At 37.6% G+C, this 19,078-nt stretch overlaps 1 protein-coding gene across 1 annotated transcript in view; it reads right to left on the bottom strand.

Annotated features, from left to right (window-relative positions):
* STK32B (serine/threonine kinase 32B) overlaps positions 1-19,078 on the bottom strand; it is a 126,564-nt gene that overhangs the window by 66,631 nt on the left and 40,855 nt on the right. Inside the window, exon 3 of the mRNA XM_033513871.1 lies at positions 7,435-7,608. Coding sequence (XP_033369762.1) covers positions 7,435-7,608 — 174 coding nt within the window. The remainder of the gene's footprint in view (positions 1-7,434; positions 7,609-19,078) is intronic.

The raw sequence follows: 19,078 nt of genomic DNA, 5'->3' as shown, positions 1-19,078 counted from the left end.
TTGTTCAAAGGAGACCACATCTCACCTGAAATATTTAAGCTGTACTGAAAGCTTCTGAATGCATTTCCAAGGCACGAAGGAAGCTCAAATTGCAATATCCATTAATGAACTATCTTTTGCCATACCACAAACAGTTCACTCGATACCTGAGATACAGGAGACTACTGCAGGCATGAAGAAAGCAAGTGAAAGTGCACTTCTTTCTTAAGTCTTTTTTATTTCTTCATATACTAGAAAAAGTTACATTGTAAGGAAATCTCCAAGGGAATGATAGAATACTTTATGTATGTGTTGCTCATCCAAGCTGAAAAATGTTGCCACCACTGAAGCAGAAAAAGGAGAAAGAAACAATTGTCCATATGTTGCTCTTGTTTCATACTTTGATTAGCATGAAATTTACAGTCTTTTTCCATATTGTCTTTTCCATCTACCTACTTTAACCAAAGATTTTAAATTTCTTCACTGACTGCAAACAAAAAAGACTCAAGCACACTGCCTGCAGATCTGCCATTTCAGTGGAGAGAAGATGCCTGCTCATGGTGGTGTGAAATTTCCAAGAAACAAAGATATCAGAATACTTATAACATAAACACTAAAGCTTTGGGGAAAAAGAGTTTACTGTTGTATCGCATATGGTTAGGTCTTGTTCTCTCCTTTGTTAGTTAGGACTTCACATCATTGCTCATTTGTTCTCTCTGGATCAGCCTTTTCTCCACTTTCAGATGCATGGAGGGTTGGGGTAGGAGGTGGAAGGCCAAAACACCAGGGTAAGACAGGCACTGCCATATGAGGCAGTGGATGCTGTTATGCCACTGCAGAAAGAGTGCCTATTAATTTTAATTACTTAGTAAAAATTATTTGCATGTAGTTATTAATACTCTTGATTATTATATTTAGCACAACAGTATCAACATGCTATTAATATGGTGGTCTTTGCTGGTATAAAGCAGTTGGGAGCAGACATCCTTACTAAAATCCCTTGAAGTTTTAAAGCAACACCAACAAATTTTTAATGGATTTCTGTGAAAGAAAGAGATTTCTGATAACTGGCCACAAAAAAAACAGCAATATGCTAGAGAAGAAAACTGGCATTAACCAGATCTGATTTGTGGGTGGAGACCTGAGATAATCTTTAATATAAAGCTCTGTTTTAGTTCTCAGCATCTTCTGCTTCAGTGTCTGAATGTCTAAAAATGATTCATGATCAAAATTTGAATACTGCGAAGTGGGAGAAGGAGGGAAACAGCATTTAATTTTATTATCCATCAATAGGATGCTAAATTATGGAGATGAGGGATATGTAATATTTTAATACATATTATGAGTCCTAAAGCCTGCTTTTTCTAAAAGAATAAGTTTATGTAAAGGGATTATTAAAGAAAACCAGGAAGGGAAATGCAGAAACACAAACAGGTGATGGCAGCTGATTTATATGGGGAACCAACCAATGTTTGTGTCTGTGGCGTACACAACACAATAGTTTGTTTCCTTATTGATTGTTTCTCTGTTTAAAAACAAAGTGTAGATATGATTGAGACAGAAAGGAGTGTATGACATGAATCTAGAATAAAGAGTTATTAATTCTTCTAGAAAGAATTTCAAACAATGTTATCTTAATCATAACTTTTTTTTACGCTGATTTAAAAGTTTTCCTGAATCCTCCCCTACTTCATTGTCATTTAGCTGCAACCAACAAAAAAGCCATGAGAAATCTCTAACATTACAATGCCATCACTAGGGCATTGTGGACTTATATATGTCTATATCATATCTACACCTGCCTGGGTGTCTGATTTTAAACAGAGAAGCAATCAATAAGAAAACAAACTATTGTGCTGTGAATGCACAAACATAGATTTAAGCTGGCCTTGATGATACAATAATGAGAAAGGGAAGATGAAAGAAAGGGACAAGAGGTGACTTCATCCACTCACTTGAAAACTGAAAGAAAATGAGCAATTCCCTGCTGGCTTCAGTGAGGGTGTTTCAGCCCTGGGGTTTTGAAGGAGTGAGGGTGTGATGGGCATCTTCTGGTATTTCACTTCAGTGAGGAAGGGAGAGCACATCAGGCCCACAATAAAAGATTGTACCTGTGCCAGTGGCAGGAACTGGAGCATCTGATGGGACATCAGGCATCTCAGAGTGTTCCCTGTGTCTCTTTCCCAATACAGCCAGTTTTACTTTTTAGTAGTTGATATACTCTGTATAAGGAATTTTCAGTATATTTCCAAACCAGCTCCATTTATTAGCAGTATCTTATCTGGTATATCAAATAGGTTTTTCTGTAGCTAAACAGAAGTAAAATTAATTTGTTCTTGTACATAGAGAACTCTGTTCAGAAGCTGAAAGGCTTGTTCTCTGTGTATTTGAATCTTGTGGCATGTAATTCTTTGTTAAGTGCATGACTGAAATTTAGATACCCTTTGTGCCTAGAATTTGTGAATCACTTTCTTTTTTCATCTTGGCTGGCTCATAAGCATTCAGCAGGTGTTCAAGGTTTTATGGTTTGCATGGTGCTTCTTTTTTGACTGGTTTTGATATGTTTTCTGATTTAATTCTCTTACGTAGCTCATTGCTCAGTTCCTGTAATTTTTCCTCGGAATAATGTGGGCTAGCACTTGTATAAAGAACATAATACAGTGCCATAGAAAAGACATGGGAACACGAACTAAGAAAATTCAATGGATGAGCCTCTTGGTCTCTTTGATACTCCTTATGAATAGTGGTCATATTATGGTTATTTTTTCCCTAGTTCATCTACTTCAGACTCTACTACAGTTTTTCTTCATCTACACACACTTGTCAGAAAGTAAAAAACTACCAACATGAGCAGAAATCTGTAAGGAACTGTGTTTTATTTAGTATGTCCAGCTAAATCACAAGTTGGCATTATTCTGCCTGTGACACCTGTCAAAAACTAGGGGCAAATTTTCCATTTCCAAATAATCTTCAAAACAATTTACTGCTTACATACTAAATGGAAAATGGTATGAAGGGCCCTACCCTTTAAAGTAGAATTCGCTTTTTTGTTGTATGTTGTCACAAGTGAGACAGGGAAGGCCCATTTTAAAGAAGTGTCTAACCATTTAGATGTAGTATCTTATTTCACCAGACAGTTGAACACCTTGGCAGACTCAATGATAATGAACAAACAGGTCCAGTTCTGAACACAGAGTAACTCTTGTCTAGCTGGTAGCAGCAAGACAACCTTAGTCTGCAGTGGGTCATCTGGCAGAGGAAAATGCAATGCTCAGTTTGCTACCATTTTCCATTAGTTTTGGCCCACCCTGCGCTGCTACTCAGAGCTGGAATAACTCCTGGTGCTATTCTCCCTTGGAAGCAGAACTTGGAGAAATGGAAAACAGACCAGTGATCACAGTAGCCACACAGCACAGACCTGCCAAGACAAGCTGACTCCAGTCATATTGTGCTCAAAAATAAATTTTTATGTATGCTTATATATGTACACATACACACATGAATAGTTTTATATTAAATAAACCCCACTAAAATAAAAGTGTCCTGGGCACACTGATCAAACAGCTAATCTAGTATCCTAAAATTGCTCTGGAAGGTTACTGCAATTTCCATTCCAGACATCTGCCACATCCAGCCTCCTCTCTAAGCAGATGAAAACCAATGGAGCCAGATGACGATGAGAAGTTGTGAGGGCAATGCAGTTAACACTTGGCCCTTAGAGAGAGAAAATGTGACTTTTTCAGCATGAGTATGTTACCAGGGCAGCAGCCACAGCATTGCAGGGCCAGCACTGCTCTGAGCCAAGGCTGTAGCTGCAAGAACATCCTGGAAGAGACAACATGAGCTACTGCCGGAAGAACTCACTGAATGGAAACAGGCAGCCTACTTTGGTGAGGAGGCAGGTGGTTTTATTGAAATGTATGAACAGCAACATTTGTGAAAGGAGGAGGTTGAGTTACTCATGGCTGAAATAAGTTTATTCAGCCTTTGATGAGAAAACTTTTGTCCAGTATATTATTCACTGGCATTATACAACCCGTTCTGGAAGGAATGTGTTTAGTCATACCATCTTGAAATGGCAAAATTCTGGATTTGATCCAAGATTTGAGAATGTTTGAGATAATGTATACTGTAAGAGGCCTTCCTGTGTGTCTTGGGATCCAAAGGTCTAAAAGAAATACCACTCATCCAGCTTTAAAATAATCATTTTTTGCGTGAGAAATGTGGATAAAATATAATTACAGCAGGGCTGTGAGAAAATAAGGGTTTTTGGTGTAACTCTTACCTGTTACAACAATCTCAATAGTTAGCTGTTGTATAAGTTAAGTGAAAAATTTACTCAGATTAGTCTTCAAATAATAGCTTGAAACTTACATCTTTTCTTTTTAAAGTTCTTATAACTCTGAGTGAGCATTCAGGCAAATGCAAACATTTACAATAGAACTGCAAGACATGGAGCAGCATTCATTGTTGTGCTATAATAAATAGATCCACTATTGCAGAATTATGTATGACAAATATGGATTTATACATATGGATGTGATTAATAAAAGTTGCAATGTTTAGTAAATATACCGGAACAGTAATGGATTTACTTTATTTCTGGCTAAATTTGTCCCTGCAGTAACAATTGTCCTATTGCTGAAATAATTGCCACATTCAAAGTATGAACCACTAACCACATCAACAAACACAGAGGCATTGGAAGGCATCTCCAAGGGGAACTGGCAGAGTGCAGATCTCTACACTTCTGCATCCATTCACCCATGCCTGGGAATTCCTGTCCCCTTCAGCACCGTTTCCTTTTGTAGCAAACTCTTGGGGCCGCAGGTTAGAAAACCCCATTCCATCATGTTGCTGGATGCAACATGATGCAACAAATGGAAACCTGAACACTTTTCATACACACCTGTATATTAGGAGGAGCTAAACTCCGGGTTCACACCCCATATATTCAGTTTTTTGTGATACTGCAGTTTGAAAATCCGCCAACCCAGTCTGATAAATAGTTTGACTATTCTTTGTAGCCAAGACAACATCTAGTAGCAGGCTCTCTCAATTACTCTCTGACTTATTAATATTTCTTTCCTTTTTGCTGCCAACACAATCAGTTCAGAATGAAAGATCTAATATAGTTTTGTAGGTCAGCATGTGAATGCTGACTGGAAGCACCTGGTAACAATGATATTGCTGAGGCTTGCTACCACAAAGTCTAAACACCAAGGAGATCACTGATTTCATCTCCAAACAAGATGGTGTGTTTGCAAGGGTAAAGGAATGACTAGATGTGTCCTTACTGTGCATCACTGCTGGCTCTGCTCCTGAACTAATTTAAGTCAGCGCTGTGCTCTTGAATGCCAGACATGCTACAGAGATTTAAGGCAGCTGAAGACCCATCCCACAGACTGCTGCTCCAGGTGGTGTTGAGATAGAAGGCAGAATGTTCTGGGATTCACCTGGCTAAATAACATGTTCACTAGTGTGTGGATCATTTGTGACTTTGTGGTTAACTGGTGAGAAGATGAGAGGCAAAAGACTCCTTGTGCCACAGTTGGGTAGTTTGGGCAGTGAAGTGGGACAAAAAAACTCAGATCTCAGGATTGACAGCTTCAAAATACAAATCTCTTCCATAAGACAACAGAGTCCTAGACAACAATCCTAGATAACCAGTCAGCGACCCTTGTTGCAGGCTGAGTGCTATTTTGTCTCATCTCTTTCTGCAAAAATTTTAGTGCAGAGTGAAAGTAAAATCCAAAACCCTGAACGTGCCCCTGAATGGAGCCACCAAGGAGCTCAGGATGGTCACGCCTTCCCCCACCTCAGTGCAAATCAGCAAGTGTTGAACCACTACAACTCAAAAAAAAAAAAAAAGGTCAAATGTTTACTTGTTGTGATTAAGTAATACAAAAGAAAAGTGTCAAGCCCAGTTTCATAGTGGGACCATGACAAGGCAGACACTGTCTCAAAAAACTATGAATAACCACAATGACTTCAATCCAGCCCTTCATTCTTTCCAGACATCTGTCACCTTTCTTGGGCTTCTCTTTGATACATTTTTATGCTACAGACTTCTAGCAAAATACAAATTTTGATTACAAACTGGATTGTCTCATGAATATTTTGCCAGCCTATTTGCATAAAAGATCTCATCAATTTGTTTTTCACCAAGAACATTCCTTAAGGCATTAAAAACAAAGGTTGGCTCTAATTCTGAGCTCCACTTTTAAAATACTCACTGAGAAAATTTATGCAAAATACATGGAAATGTTCTAAAATAGAAACAGTGTACTAAAGAATTTTCTTGCAATATTTGCAAGATTTATTATATTTTGAGTTTTAATTGCAAGCAAAACAAGTGTTGCAATAGTTAGGGGAATTTTGCCTAATACAGTTTCAGTAACACAACATATCCACCTACCACTGCATCTCTGCTCAGATAGATTTCATGCTGACCATTCCTCTAAAAGTCAGACCATACCTTTTATTGTATCTTTATTGTGAAATCATGAGGAAGCTCTGCAAGGGGATAGGATGGAAACTCTCCATTAATGTATTTGAAGGAATTTGTTTGTACTGGACTTTGGGTGATCTATGGCACAACTTTGTTTAGTTTGGTCTCTGAAAGTCACAGCCAGATTTTATATACACAAAACTGTATTTTTGCATTCATACCACTCTAAATCAGAAAAGATAACCCTGAATTTAGCCTAAAAAGAAGTAAAATAAAGGTTCAAGCCCATAATTTTATAATTTCATAGTTGCTATGTTAATATAAAAACAGAAGTTATCCCTGTTGCTTCAGTTAAGTGTCAAAATATTTAAGTAAAACAGACCCTGATTCCTGACACCTTTTTTTGAAATTAATACTATCCTTAATTCTGTATGGCAGAAAACCTAACACATTGCTGTAATATGAAAAGTACAAAAAAGATGCAGCCTCTATCATTGTTACAATTGATTTGTGCTATTATTCCAACTTCCCCATGTCTCTTCCTCCTGACCTTCATGCAGATGCTGCAAGTAAACAAATTATTCTCAGCCTTAGGTTCTATAACTGTTCCCTGATGTTGTGGGAAGCTCTTGTACTGGATTACAGTGTTTTTGTGTTCAGTAACATTGGGGCACTGTAGAATTAAAAATAAATTAAAAGCAGCCAGGATGCTATTATGGGTTGTATTTAATGTTTAAAGACCTTGGTGAAAAAATGTACATCATAGTATGAGATCAGAAGTAGAAAAAGGCAGTATGAGAAGGATACAAGGCTACTAAATGGGTGTGGACAGAAAGGTGTGGACACTTAAAAAGAAAACCTTTCAGAGACAAGTTCCACCTTTGAATAGCAATGGGAATTTTTCAGAGGTTTTGAATAAACAGAACTATAAAAACAGATATATGATAAAATTCCTCTGCTCTGCCAAAAGCAAGCAGCCCATTTCTCAAATGAAGTTCACTCACCTGTGAATGATGTGGTATCTCTGCAAATAATCCAAGGAAAGCGCCAGCTCACAAATGTACAGTTTAACAGTTCCTTCATTAAAGTGAACGTTCTGCTGCAAGTGGTAACGCAGGTCACCTCCGAGTAAGAGATCAACCACCATGAACATGTCTTCTTCATCTTGAAAGGAATACCTGGAGGAAAGAATTACAGCTGAGATCTCGGGGAAGATGTCACAGCTGTGCCTTGGGGTGGCTCTCATGAAGGAGATCCTGGGAAGTCTCTGATTTGCTCAAAAGGCATGAACAGAAAGGCATTCTCAGTGCTGAGGTCAGGTCCTGCAAACAGGCTTCGATTGTGGTGGGACTCTGAACAACTCTAAATCTTTGTGCTTTAACCCCAGTGACAGCTAAGTACCATGCAGATGCTCTCTCACTCCTCTTTCTCCCAGTGAGCTGGGGAGGAGGATCAGAAAAAAGTAAAAACTTGTGGGTTGACATAAGAACAGTTTATAATAATAATGATAAAAATGATAAAATTATAATGATAAAACCAGTAATAATTGCAATGAAAAGGAGAGAAAGAAAGAAAACCCAAGAACAAGTTATGCATAACACCAGTGTTCACCATCCCCTGAATGATGTCAAGCCTGTCCCCAGCAGCAACCAGTCCTTCCCATCCAAATCCTCCAGTTTATATGAGCATGATACTTCATGGTGTGGAGAGTTTGGACCAGCTGTCCCAGCTGCGTGCTCTCCCAGCTCCTTGTGCAGCTCCTCACTGGCAGAGCAAGAGCCACTGATAATTCTCTGACTAAAGGTGAGCACTACTGAGCAACAGCCAAAACATCAGAGTGTTGTCAACAATATTTTCATCCTGAATCCAAAACACAGCACTGTTCTGGTAAGAAGAAAACTAATTTTATCCCAGCTGAAACTGGAACATGAAGGCAAGCTACTGCCATACTGTTGTCTTATTTTAAACATGGATTAACACCTGAATGTTGATAAAACAGAATTTAAAACACCTTTAAGATTTTTACATTCTTAAATAAGCATATACTCATTCAGGTGACAAAACAGCTTACAAAGTAGTACCAATAAAATGGAAGGCCTTGAAACACACTTGGTATTTGCACACATACAGCTCTAGTTCAGTGCTTTTGGAAAGTATCCTGGCAGCACTGAGATCTGCTGTCTCAGGGGTATTTTCCAGATTCAATAAATATACACAACGTTCTATTAGCTGAGTATTTTTTACAGCTTGCAGTGTAAGTCCAAATTCAATAAGGACTAAAACTGCAATTTTACTGCCTAAAAATACATCTTTTTTTTCAGTCAGCAACCTATATCTTATAAAATGACAGAATCTTCATGGTTACTGACAAAATTCTTTTGAACCCTTTCCCAGAAATGCCTACTGAACACTCTGAGGACCAAATTTTGACATGATTTAAATCCTGTAAATCCAAAGGTGTAGCCAGTCAATGTACAGTATATATATACACATATATAGTGTTTGGGCAAGCAGGAATTTCCATGTGTTTCTACTTACCTTGGCTATGCTGCCATTGCTCTGGTTTTTTATGGTCTCAGTGAGCTGACAGAAACACTCTGGATTTCATTTCTAAATGCAACTGTATAAGATACAGTTTTCCCAAAAGAGGAATGGCAAATACCTTATTTCTGATGTGAAGTCACTCTTTTCTTAGAAATTGTTTTAGAATTAATTTTGATGTGAAGTTATATTATCTTATCTCAGGACTACTGAGGGCTGATCCATAGTGAAAGTGCCTCCTCTAGCACCTTTCCTCCCATGAGGTATGTAATATATGTTGGCTACAGATGTGATTCAGTTTTCTTGAACTGTGAAATTTATGCCAAGAAAATAAAAAAGAGAGGGCTTCCAGAAAATTTGTGCACACCCTCGCCCCAGAGGCAGAAAAGTCTATATTAGATTATTTTAATTGACAGTTACGTACAGTTTCACTTTCATTCCCAGGCTTGCACTTACTGAAATGAGGCACTGCTTAGGGCTTGTCACAGATGGTTCATTTTGAATTTAATGCTTGCTATTCTTTCTGAACACAGTTCTGAAAAGTGGCTTTCTCTCATACTCTGTTCTTCTGTTGCATTTCTGTGTGACTGCCAAATGCCAGGAAGGTAAAGTCATTTTATTTGCATTAAGCTTACTTCTCAATAAGTCAAACCTCTGATGCAAAATGGTAAAGTAGGTGGCACATGGTGTCTGCTTACCTCTAGAGAGGCAGAATTTTGTAACACACAAACTCATACACAGGTCAAAAAACCAGAAGGTTTCAAATATATTCAAATTCCTCCAAGCATTGTGTGTTACTGAGTCTGGAGCAATCGCAGAAGTAAAGCTTAAATGTGCAGTTACATTTAAGATTTTTTTTTTCCTTCTTTTTTGACACTGTTGTTATTTTAAGTGAAGAAATTCTAGCATTGAGAAGAGGTAAAATCATCATCATAGAATGACTTTGGTTAGAAGAGGTCTTAAAAATCTATTTCCAACCCCACTGCCATGTGTAGGGACACCTCACACTAGACCAGGTTGCTTGGTCCATCCTTGCCTTGAACACTCCCAGGGACAGGGCAGCCACAGTTGCTCTGGGCAACCTGTTCCAGTGCCTCACCATCCTCTGAAAAATGTCAGTTTTTCCCTTTGGTTTCCATTTGAGTCAGGTATAGATTTTGTTTCTTTTTTTATATTATTTTTTTAAAAATTGGAAAAAAATTGCAGGTTGAAAACTCTACTTAAATGATAAGTGAAATATTGTGTCTTCTCTGTGACTAAAGAGCACTCTTGGTACCTAAAGTCCTATGATGACATGTCAGTAGAAATGGTATTGATGCACCTCTAGTCTTGAGATATAAACATCCTTAGTCATTTTTTAGGACAGTGTGAAAGCAGATATTGCAGTTACCAATTTCTAAGGTATTGAATGTGGAGCAGGACTTTCTCCAGGTCCTGCTGTGCAGCTGGGTAACAAATGGTACTGTTTTCCTCCTACCCTGATTTAAGGACTAACAGGACTTTTTGTACCAGCTTAGACAAGTTTGGTTTGTCATGATCACAAGCAATCTATTCCTATACCTCTGTCCCTCACACAAATCCAGCATTCTTTACATAGGAAATTAAATATTACATTTTTCAGTATTTCAAGAAACAAGAGCTTTTGATATATTAGTCTAAGAATTGAAATAGACAAGTGAAATATTGGTCATGGGAGAGGGGAATCTTTGAAAATGCTGCTGCTGGTTGGGGAGAGGCTGGTGGCAAATCAGTGAAGAGGAGTTTCTGAGCAAACACAGTAATTTTACTTTTGTAAGCTTCTTATCTCCTCAAAGGTAAATAACACAGAAATGGGTTGATTGGTTTTTGAAATAAACTCAGGGGTTGATTGGGATTTTTATGTTAACCAGGTAGCTGAGAAATACCTTCTGAATTAATTGTAACATTGTGACTTATGTTGACTATTAATCAATTGATATTGAATACCAATAATGCATTACTACCTACCCTAAAGACAAAATTTTAATCCTCCTTGAAATGAAGGAGTAAATGACTTGAAGCAATAGTTCTTGTTTGTTTCTTAAGTAGTATCATTCTCCAGTTATAGGAAAACTGTTCTAAATACAGACCCAGCCTCTGATTTTCCTTGGTTGAAGAAAAGTTTTAACGAATTATAATCATCTTTCTTCAAATTAAGATAAAATAATAAAGCCCATAGCAAACAGGGAATTGAATTTTTGATTATCTTCAGACTGGAAGATAAACTATTATTGAACATAGTCCTCAATGGAAACACATTTAAACAAAGTACTTTTAGAAACAGTTATATGTGTTTCCACATTTATATCTGTATTTGTTTTAATAATATCTAATTTTTGTATTTATATAATATTTTATATATTTGTAACTCTGATTTCATAAAAGCAGTTACAGATAGATTATTAAGTTCATTTTCCCCCTTTCATTCCTTCTTTTCAGTTATCAGGGTAATTTTTCACTGAAATTCTTCCAGTTGAGGCACCCAGTATTCATATATCTTGTTTCATATGAATTACCTGGGGAAAAGGACATAATGATGGATATTTTATATATGACTTAAATTAAAGATTAGAACCACATTAGAAAAATTTCATCATTAAGACCAAACCTAACTCCATAATCTTGAGTTAATCAGTTAAAGCAAGATACGCACAGTTCATACATTTAGATAACGCTTCTGCTTTCCACTGAATATGACAAATGATTGATCCTTGCTGTCTCCTAACTACAAAATTAAAGAAGGATCCTTTTCCAGTTTTCCCCTGGCAATATTAAAGGGACATGGTAATTTTTTCAGTGGCATAACCTCTGCACCAGTAACTGCAGATTTTTCCAGTGTAGATGTAGATGCCAGTTCTTGATATATTTACCTTGGTTTTTTTCTTACCAGTCCAGTTTGTGTAACTATGTTATAAAATGCTCCTCACCTGCTGTAAAGCAGCAACAGGTTTACCCAAGACTTGCTGCACTGGAAAAAGAACAGGTCACTTAAAGGCTTGAATAATTTGACATTTGCCAAAGAACAGTTTGTCGAAGAAGAAAAATAACACTCCAGAGCTCTCTTGTATGGGTATAGTGGAATAAAATATAGAAATAAGCTGGTATAAGTATAGGTTATAATATAGGTGCCAAAAATAGCAACTTTCATCAGTCAAACATCAAGTAATTTAAACTTCCCCATTCTGAGGAGGTGTGCTGAAAACTTGTAAACCCACTGTGACTGTCAATAGCAAATACTTACCTCTGAATTACATTTTTCATAAAATGAAGTGTCCAAGCCAACCAAATTAATGTTTTTCTTTAAGTTTGTGTGTCCTGCCAGACAAGGACAAGCCTCAAGATTTATTAACTTTGTAAATACAGATATGTAAGTATTTTGAATGAATGTTGGAAATGTTCATAATGTCTGTTTTGTTTATGTTTCTACAGATTTCTTAGTTATTTCAGAAAATAGATAAACATTAGTGATTGGACTTTGAGATTTGTGCTTGCAAAGTCTTTAATAGAAGTCTGTTGTTGGAAAGAAAAGGAAAAATACCTATTTCCAAAGTCAGAAAGACAAGTGTAATTTCTGCAAATGATGTTAAGAACAAAAGACAATCACTTCCTTTATGTTTTTATAAAGATATGAAAATATATTTCAATATTCTTTTAGAAAACTTTTGAGAACAGGTAATTTCTTCTATAAGGAATTGGGTTGTTCATGCTTATATCATCTCAAGTTCTACTTAGTGCTGAAGTGACCAAATAAAACCCGAAGGAAAAATGCCTAAATCAGAAAATAGCCTGAAATTAAGTTGAAAGATGACTAGAATTTGTTTTGATAAAGATAGCAAGAGACATATCACTATTAGCATAGTAAATATTTACCATTAGCTCTCATGCAGACAAGGATTATTAATTAGAGACAGTTTAGTATTTATCCTCACATGGAAGAAAATTTTCTCCCTCCAGGAGATTGAGAAAACCACAAATCCTTTTTGATCTGAGAAAGAACTGTTCTTCATCTGGACATGAGCTGGCAGTGTGCACTCACAGCCCAGAAAGCCAAATGTGTGCTGGGCTGCATCCAAAGCAGTGGGAGCAGCAGGGCAGGGAGGGGATTGTGCCCCTCTGCTCTGCTCTCCTGAGAGCCCACCTGCAGTGCTGCATCAGCCCTGGGGCCCCAGCTCAGGAAGGACATGGACCTGCTGCAGCGGGTCCAGAGGAGGCCACCAAGATGATCAGAGGGATAGAGCCTCTCTCTGTGAGGGAATGCTGAGAGAATTGGTATTGTTCAGCCTGGAAAAGAGAAGGCTTTGGGGAGACCTAACTAGGACTTACAAGAAAGAAAACATGTAGGGACAGGAGAAGGGGGAATGGCTTTAAACTGATTTAGATTAGGAATTAGGAAGAAATTCTTTACTGTGAAGCCCTGGAACAGGTTTCCCAGAAAAGCTGTGGATGCCCCTACTCAGAAAGTGCTCAAGGCCAGGTCTGATGAGGTTCTGAGCAACCTGGTCTAGTCAAAAGCACCCCTGTGCAGGGGAGTTGGAACCAGACAACTTTGAGGTAGGTCCTTTGCAACCCAAGCCACTCTGTGATTTTATGATCATTCCCATATGCCCCATATGCACCGTCAGCATTTGGCTCAGTTTAGATACACAGGTTACACAACATGGGCAGGCACTGAGCAGTAATGAACTAAACATGAAAAAGCAAAATGCAAAATAACTGTTGCTTGCTCTTCTTTTTTTCAACTTTGCTTTCAGCTGATGAAATAAACCTCATTACTATGTTTTTGCTTGTGCAAACAGTTATTGATCAATGCTGTTTTGAAGTGTTTAATTTCTTTGTGAGTTCTGATCATTTGAGATAGTTTGTTTTAGAGCACATTTTCTTTCACTCCTTCACCTGGTTCTAATCAACTAATGTTTTGCTCCACCTAAAAGAAGCTTCTTTATTTCTGCCTCTGATTTTGCAAATGCTAGGGGAGTAAGAGGTCATTTGAGATGTGGGTTATGGTAATAACCATAGAATTTGAAAAAGGGCAGGTTTAGATTTGGTGTTAGAAAGAAATTCTTTACCCAGAGGTACTGGAACAGATTGCCCAAAGAAGCTGAGTATGCCCCATTCATGGAAGCGTTCAAGGCTAGATTGGATGGGGTTTTGAGCAGCCTGGCCTAGAGGAAGGTGTCCCTACCCATTGGAAATAGATGATCATTAAGGTCCCTCCCAACCCCAACCATTCCATGAAAATACAGCATTTTGTTTGTCTTTCATCATGGTGTTATGGTAGAGAAACCATGTGATTAAATGTAGGAGGTCATCTACTAAATGACAAAGAGTTCTTCCTGTTTCTGTTCTTTTTAGGCTGGGACTAAAAAGCTTAGATCCAGGGTTTGCATATGACCCAGTCATGTGAGATATTTACACTGTAATTAAGTAGTGTACATTCACTGAACATTAAAATAGACACAAAGAATAATTTTGAATGGAAAAATTACTGACATCTTCAGATGTCAGTAATTCCAAATTCCAACCTCATCAAAGCAGGGCTAATTTCAAACTAGGTCAGGTTTCCTGGGGCTTTATCCAGGGCAGTTTTGAAAATCTCCAAGGATGAGAATTCCACAGCCTCTCAGGGATGCATGTTCCAGCCAGTCATTTAGTCTTGAAGAGACATTTTGCTTATATCCCGTTAGGATTTCTCTTGCTGACCTATATCACTTATGTCACTTATCCTTTCAGTGTCCATGAGTTTTTTCTCATCTGTAGGTATTGCCATCTTCATGTCATCACCACCACACCTTTGGGTAATGGCTCTAATTAGTTCCCTCCCTCAGCTCAGCAGCATCATTTCCCTGATCTGCTCTCTAACCCAGGAAAAATGATGCTTCCTCAGATCTTGTAAAAAAGATGGATGAACTTATTCCAAGGAAGACCACTGCAGTAGTAAATTTTGGGACATTAGTGACATTAGTTGAAACTTTCACGAGCACTTGTTTCAAGGCTAGAAAATTTCAAATAGGATGAATTTTTGGTACACTATGAACAATCAAATGCAGGAAAAAAGCCACACTGCTATCAATTGTCAATCTGGAAACATTTTTATTCCCATATATTAAGAGCTCTGTTTTTGCAAATGACTGGTCTCTAAAAGTGTTTTCTCATAATTTGTTTTTCAGGAGAAAATTAATTACTTTTCTGGCTCATTTGCTTATATACTTGTAGACTTAATGGCACAGTCTCATGATAAAGTCTGTGTTTTCTCAAATATTATTAGACCAATGATAAAGACTTGCAAATGAATGCAAAATAGGCTCATTTCTCAGTCTATTTGTTTAGGATTTTTAGCAGACTTGGATGCAATATCCTCAAAGCTCATTTTAATTGTTCTGTTATCATGAAAAGCATGGCAGCTTTCACCAGCCTCGCTCAGTTTCACTCTCTGAAACCAAAGTCAGCTTCATTCTTCATAAGTTATTTTCCAAGTGTTTTATCTTCCATATATCTTTTGTTAAGTGGAATAAAGAAAAGTCTCCACTATCTTCTGTTCTGTTCTATTTGTAGTCTTTAAAATAGGTACATCACAATTACACATGAGAGCTCTATTCTGGTTGAGTGAACTAGAACATATATAGAAAGCACTTGGGATTTGTTGATACTCTCATCTGAATGCAGCCTCTAAAATCCATTCAGCTGTGTTGGAGATGTCCTGTGACTTGGCAAATGTTCACCAAGTTCTTCATTATCACTTAGTGTTATTATCACTGCCAATTTATAGCACTTCATATGCACATGGCACTACAGCAGTAGCAATTATGTGTACAGTGCCAACTAGACTCTCTTGTCCCTGGCTTGTCTCAAACACTTACAATTAAAGCAGGCAACAGACAGCTTGTGTGATGAACTCAGGGAAACTACTCACACAAACAAGGCCCCACTACCAATACAGGAAACCACCCACCTAGGAAAATAGGTACTTGAAAAATTTGTGGGTGAGGAAAAAGCTCACGAGGAATAATGGACTGAAAACTTGGAAATCAATTGAGACACAGGTCAAGATCTTAGTCTGTAACTTGCAAAGCTTGGTATATTCATAAATTATGGAATAACACAATATTTTAAATTGGAAAAGTCCTGCAAGATCAAGTCCCACCATTAACCCAAGACTGCCAAGTCTACCACTAAACCATGTCCTTAAGAGCCACATCTACGTGTCTTTTATACACCTCCATGGTTACTCTACCACTTCCCAGGGCAGCATCTTCCAATGGTCCATCCTGAAAAGTAGAAAATCAAGCATAAGAAGAAGGAAGCCGGGATGAGCAAGGACATCCTAACTGACCTCAGAGAGTAAAAGTAAGTGTACAGGAGGTGGAAGTAGGAGTGGGTGATCCAGGAGGAACCAGTCTGTTTTCTGGTATTGCAGAGATAGGGTTAGGAAAGCCAAGCTTGTCTACCCAGTCCATGAAGAGTAAAGTGCAGGGCCACAAAGATGAATAAAGGACTTGAGCATTTTTCATATGCAGAAAGGTTGGGAGAGCTGAGACTGTTCACCCTGGAGAAGAGAAGATTTAGATGGGTTCTCATCAATGTGTACAAATACCTGATGGGCAGAAATGAAGAAGAGGGAGACAGACTCTTCTCTGTGGTGCTCTAGGACAGGGCAAGAGGTAATGAGCACAAATGAAAACACACAAACCCCATGTGAACACAAAGGAATACTTCTGTGAGGACTGTCAAACATTTTTTTTGACAGGTTGCTCAGAGAAGCTGTGGAATCTTCTATCGAGGAGATACTAAAATCACAGCTGGGGATTTCCACCTGTTTCAGGTGATTGCATGAGCTGAGGGTTTGCATCAGGTGAACTCAAGATGTCACTTCCAAGCTAAACAACTCTGTTTCTGCAACATTTTCATTGCAGTAGTGTTGAAGAACAGAATTTGAGCAGAGGTTTGTCTCATGGAGAATTTCCTCTGTTTCTCTTCCCTTTTTCTCACAGTCTCATTATCTGAAGTTCACAGCTCTTCATTTAGCAGAAGGTTTCTAAAGAAGTAATTACCAATGCTAATAGCTAACAACTAAACAAGGATTTCAACCAGATCAAATAACCCAAAGTTTTAGAGCACAGAGGAATAAAATTGTGTTGGGACAACAGAAGTTAATGAAAGAAAACTGTTACAGGTCTGTACTTATGATTTCTTGAAACCCAAAATTCAGCAATCAGACTTGTGATAGATTACAATGAATGATTTCAACTCTCCCTATTTTTAACTTCAAACACTGTTATATTTTAGAGACAATTTTGTGGGGTTTTTTCAGTTTTGTGAAGCAAAGAAACATCAAAATTGCAGCACTTATCATTAAGCTTCAATCATAAAAATTTAATCTTCAGCACATGATTCATTGAATGAACAACAAATCACATACTGGGTTAAGAATAGGTATATTTTTTTGCTGTGTATAACCTTAGACACTGCACTGATTGTGTATGTATATCTCTGTGTTTTTGGCACCCTGCATGGGTTGAGAGGCTTAAAATAGCGCTTTTCTCTTTCGTTTATTTAGGCATGAACAAGATTTTCCTCTGAGCTACACAAACCCCTTCATTTTCCTGGTATGAAACCTAGAAAAGGCAGATCAAGCTTTCCTTGCATTTGTATATCTTCTGTAGTTAGTTTACTCACTAGAATTGGACACATTTCCTATCAACCCTTTCCCTCTTCCTGACTTCATTGTAAACAAAAATTTCTCACTCCTACTGAAATAAAAGGTTCATCTTATTTTGGTTTTGTTAGAAATATACAAACACTCTTCAAACAGCTTCCAGAGAATCTCTTCCACTCCAGCATAGTCCTGGTGAATAAAGCCAGCTACTCAAAAGGTTTCACTCAAGCAGCTTCTCTTATTTTCTGTCAATAAAATAGTTAATTTAAAACTGTGGTGCTGATGTATGATGCTTTCAATCACATGTAGATGCCTACTGACATTCCTCTTAGTATGATGTACCTTATTTCTTAATTGTGGGCACTTCTAAAATGTTAAAATAAACTAAACAAGATGGACCAAAACACTCTGTCAAATCTTTACTAGCTCGTTTCAGACTTACCCTCTTAATTGGCATGCAAGCTATTTTGCAAGCCCAAAAGATGAAGCAAAAATTTGAATAGTAATGTGAAGGATGTAGTGCAAAACAAATTAGGCTTATTGTTTCTCTGTCATTTTAAACAAGGACAGAAAGCTGTTTTCAGTTTCAATTTAAAGATAATTTCTTTCATACAAAAATTTCCTTACAAAATTCAATTTCCATACGAAAAACAATTCTTCTGGAAGGAATGTAAGATAACTGTGATTTAAGTGATTCTTCAAGCAGCACGAGCATACATGAAATAACCTTTTCTTTTTACTGGTTTTTTTTTCATCCATACACTAAATCTGGAGAAAACTTGAAAATGGACAGGTGCTCAACAACTTACTAGAACTGAGTTTCTTAGGCACAATTTTGTCCAGACTACCTTTGGGTAGTGATTAATGTACTTTGGGTTAGAAAAGTAGTTTCTCTGGTCACTTTGCAGTCAGCAGGACACCTGTGGTTCTGCTCACAGCTGTGGTAACTACCCTCTGGAATTTCTTTTCCCACTGATTACACAGGCAGGCCAAGGCGATGAGGCTGATGTCTGAAGTGAGCTGGGAAGAATTCAGGTTCTCTAGAACTTGTCTTTTCTTTTTGGGAAGTCCCTAATGGGGTCAGCACATCACATTCACATGTACATTTTGACAGGTACAAAAGGGCTGATAATCATGACTGTCAGAGAACATTCTTGTTTGATCAGCTGAGAAAAATATAAGACATTTTCTGACTTACGCTGGTCTTACAAATTCTGAGTTCCTTCCTGTGATGCATATCTTGCTTCTGATCTGTAAAATCAATCTGTAATTGATTTTACATTTAATTCCAGGAAAATAGACTTTTATCTGTTCATGTTAGAAAGACAGGAAAGGCATTAACTTGCAAATACAAAATGTTATGATGCATATAAGCCAGGAGAAATGGCAAATAATAAAAATTTCCCTAATTTTCTATCTGTGTTGCTCAACTTCTT

This window comes from Parus major, chromosome 4 (assembly GCF_001522545.3).
Source record: "Parus major isolate Abel chromosome 4, Parus_major1.1, whole genome shotgun sequence".
Lineage (NCBI taxonomy): Eukaryota > Metazoa > Chordata > Aves > Passeriformes > Paridae > Parus > Parus major.
This window is presented reverse-complemented; position numbering and strand designations above follow the sequence as displayed.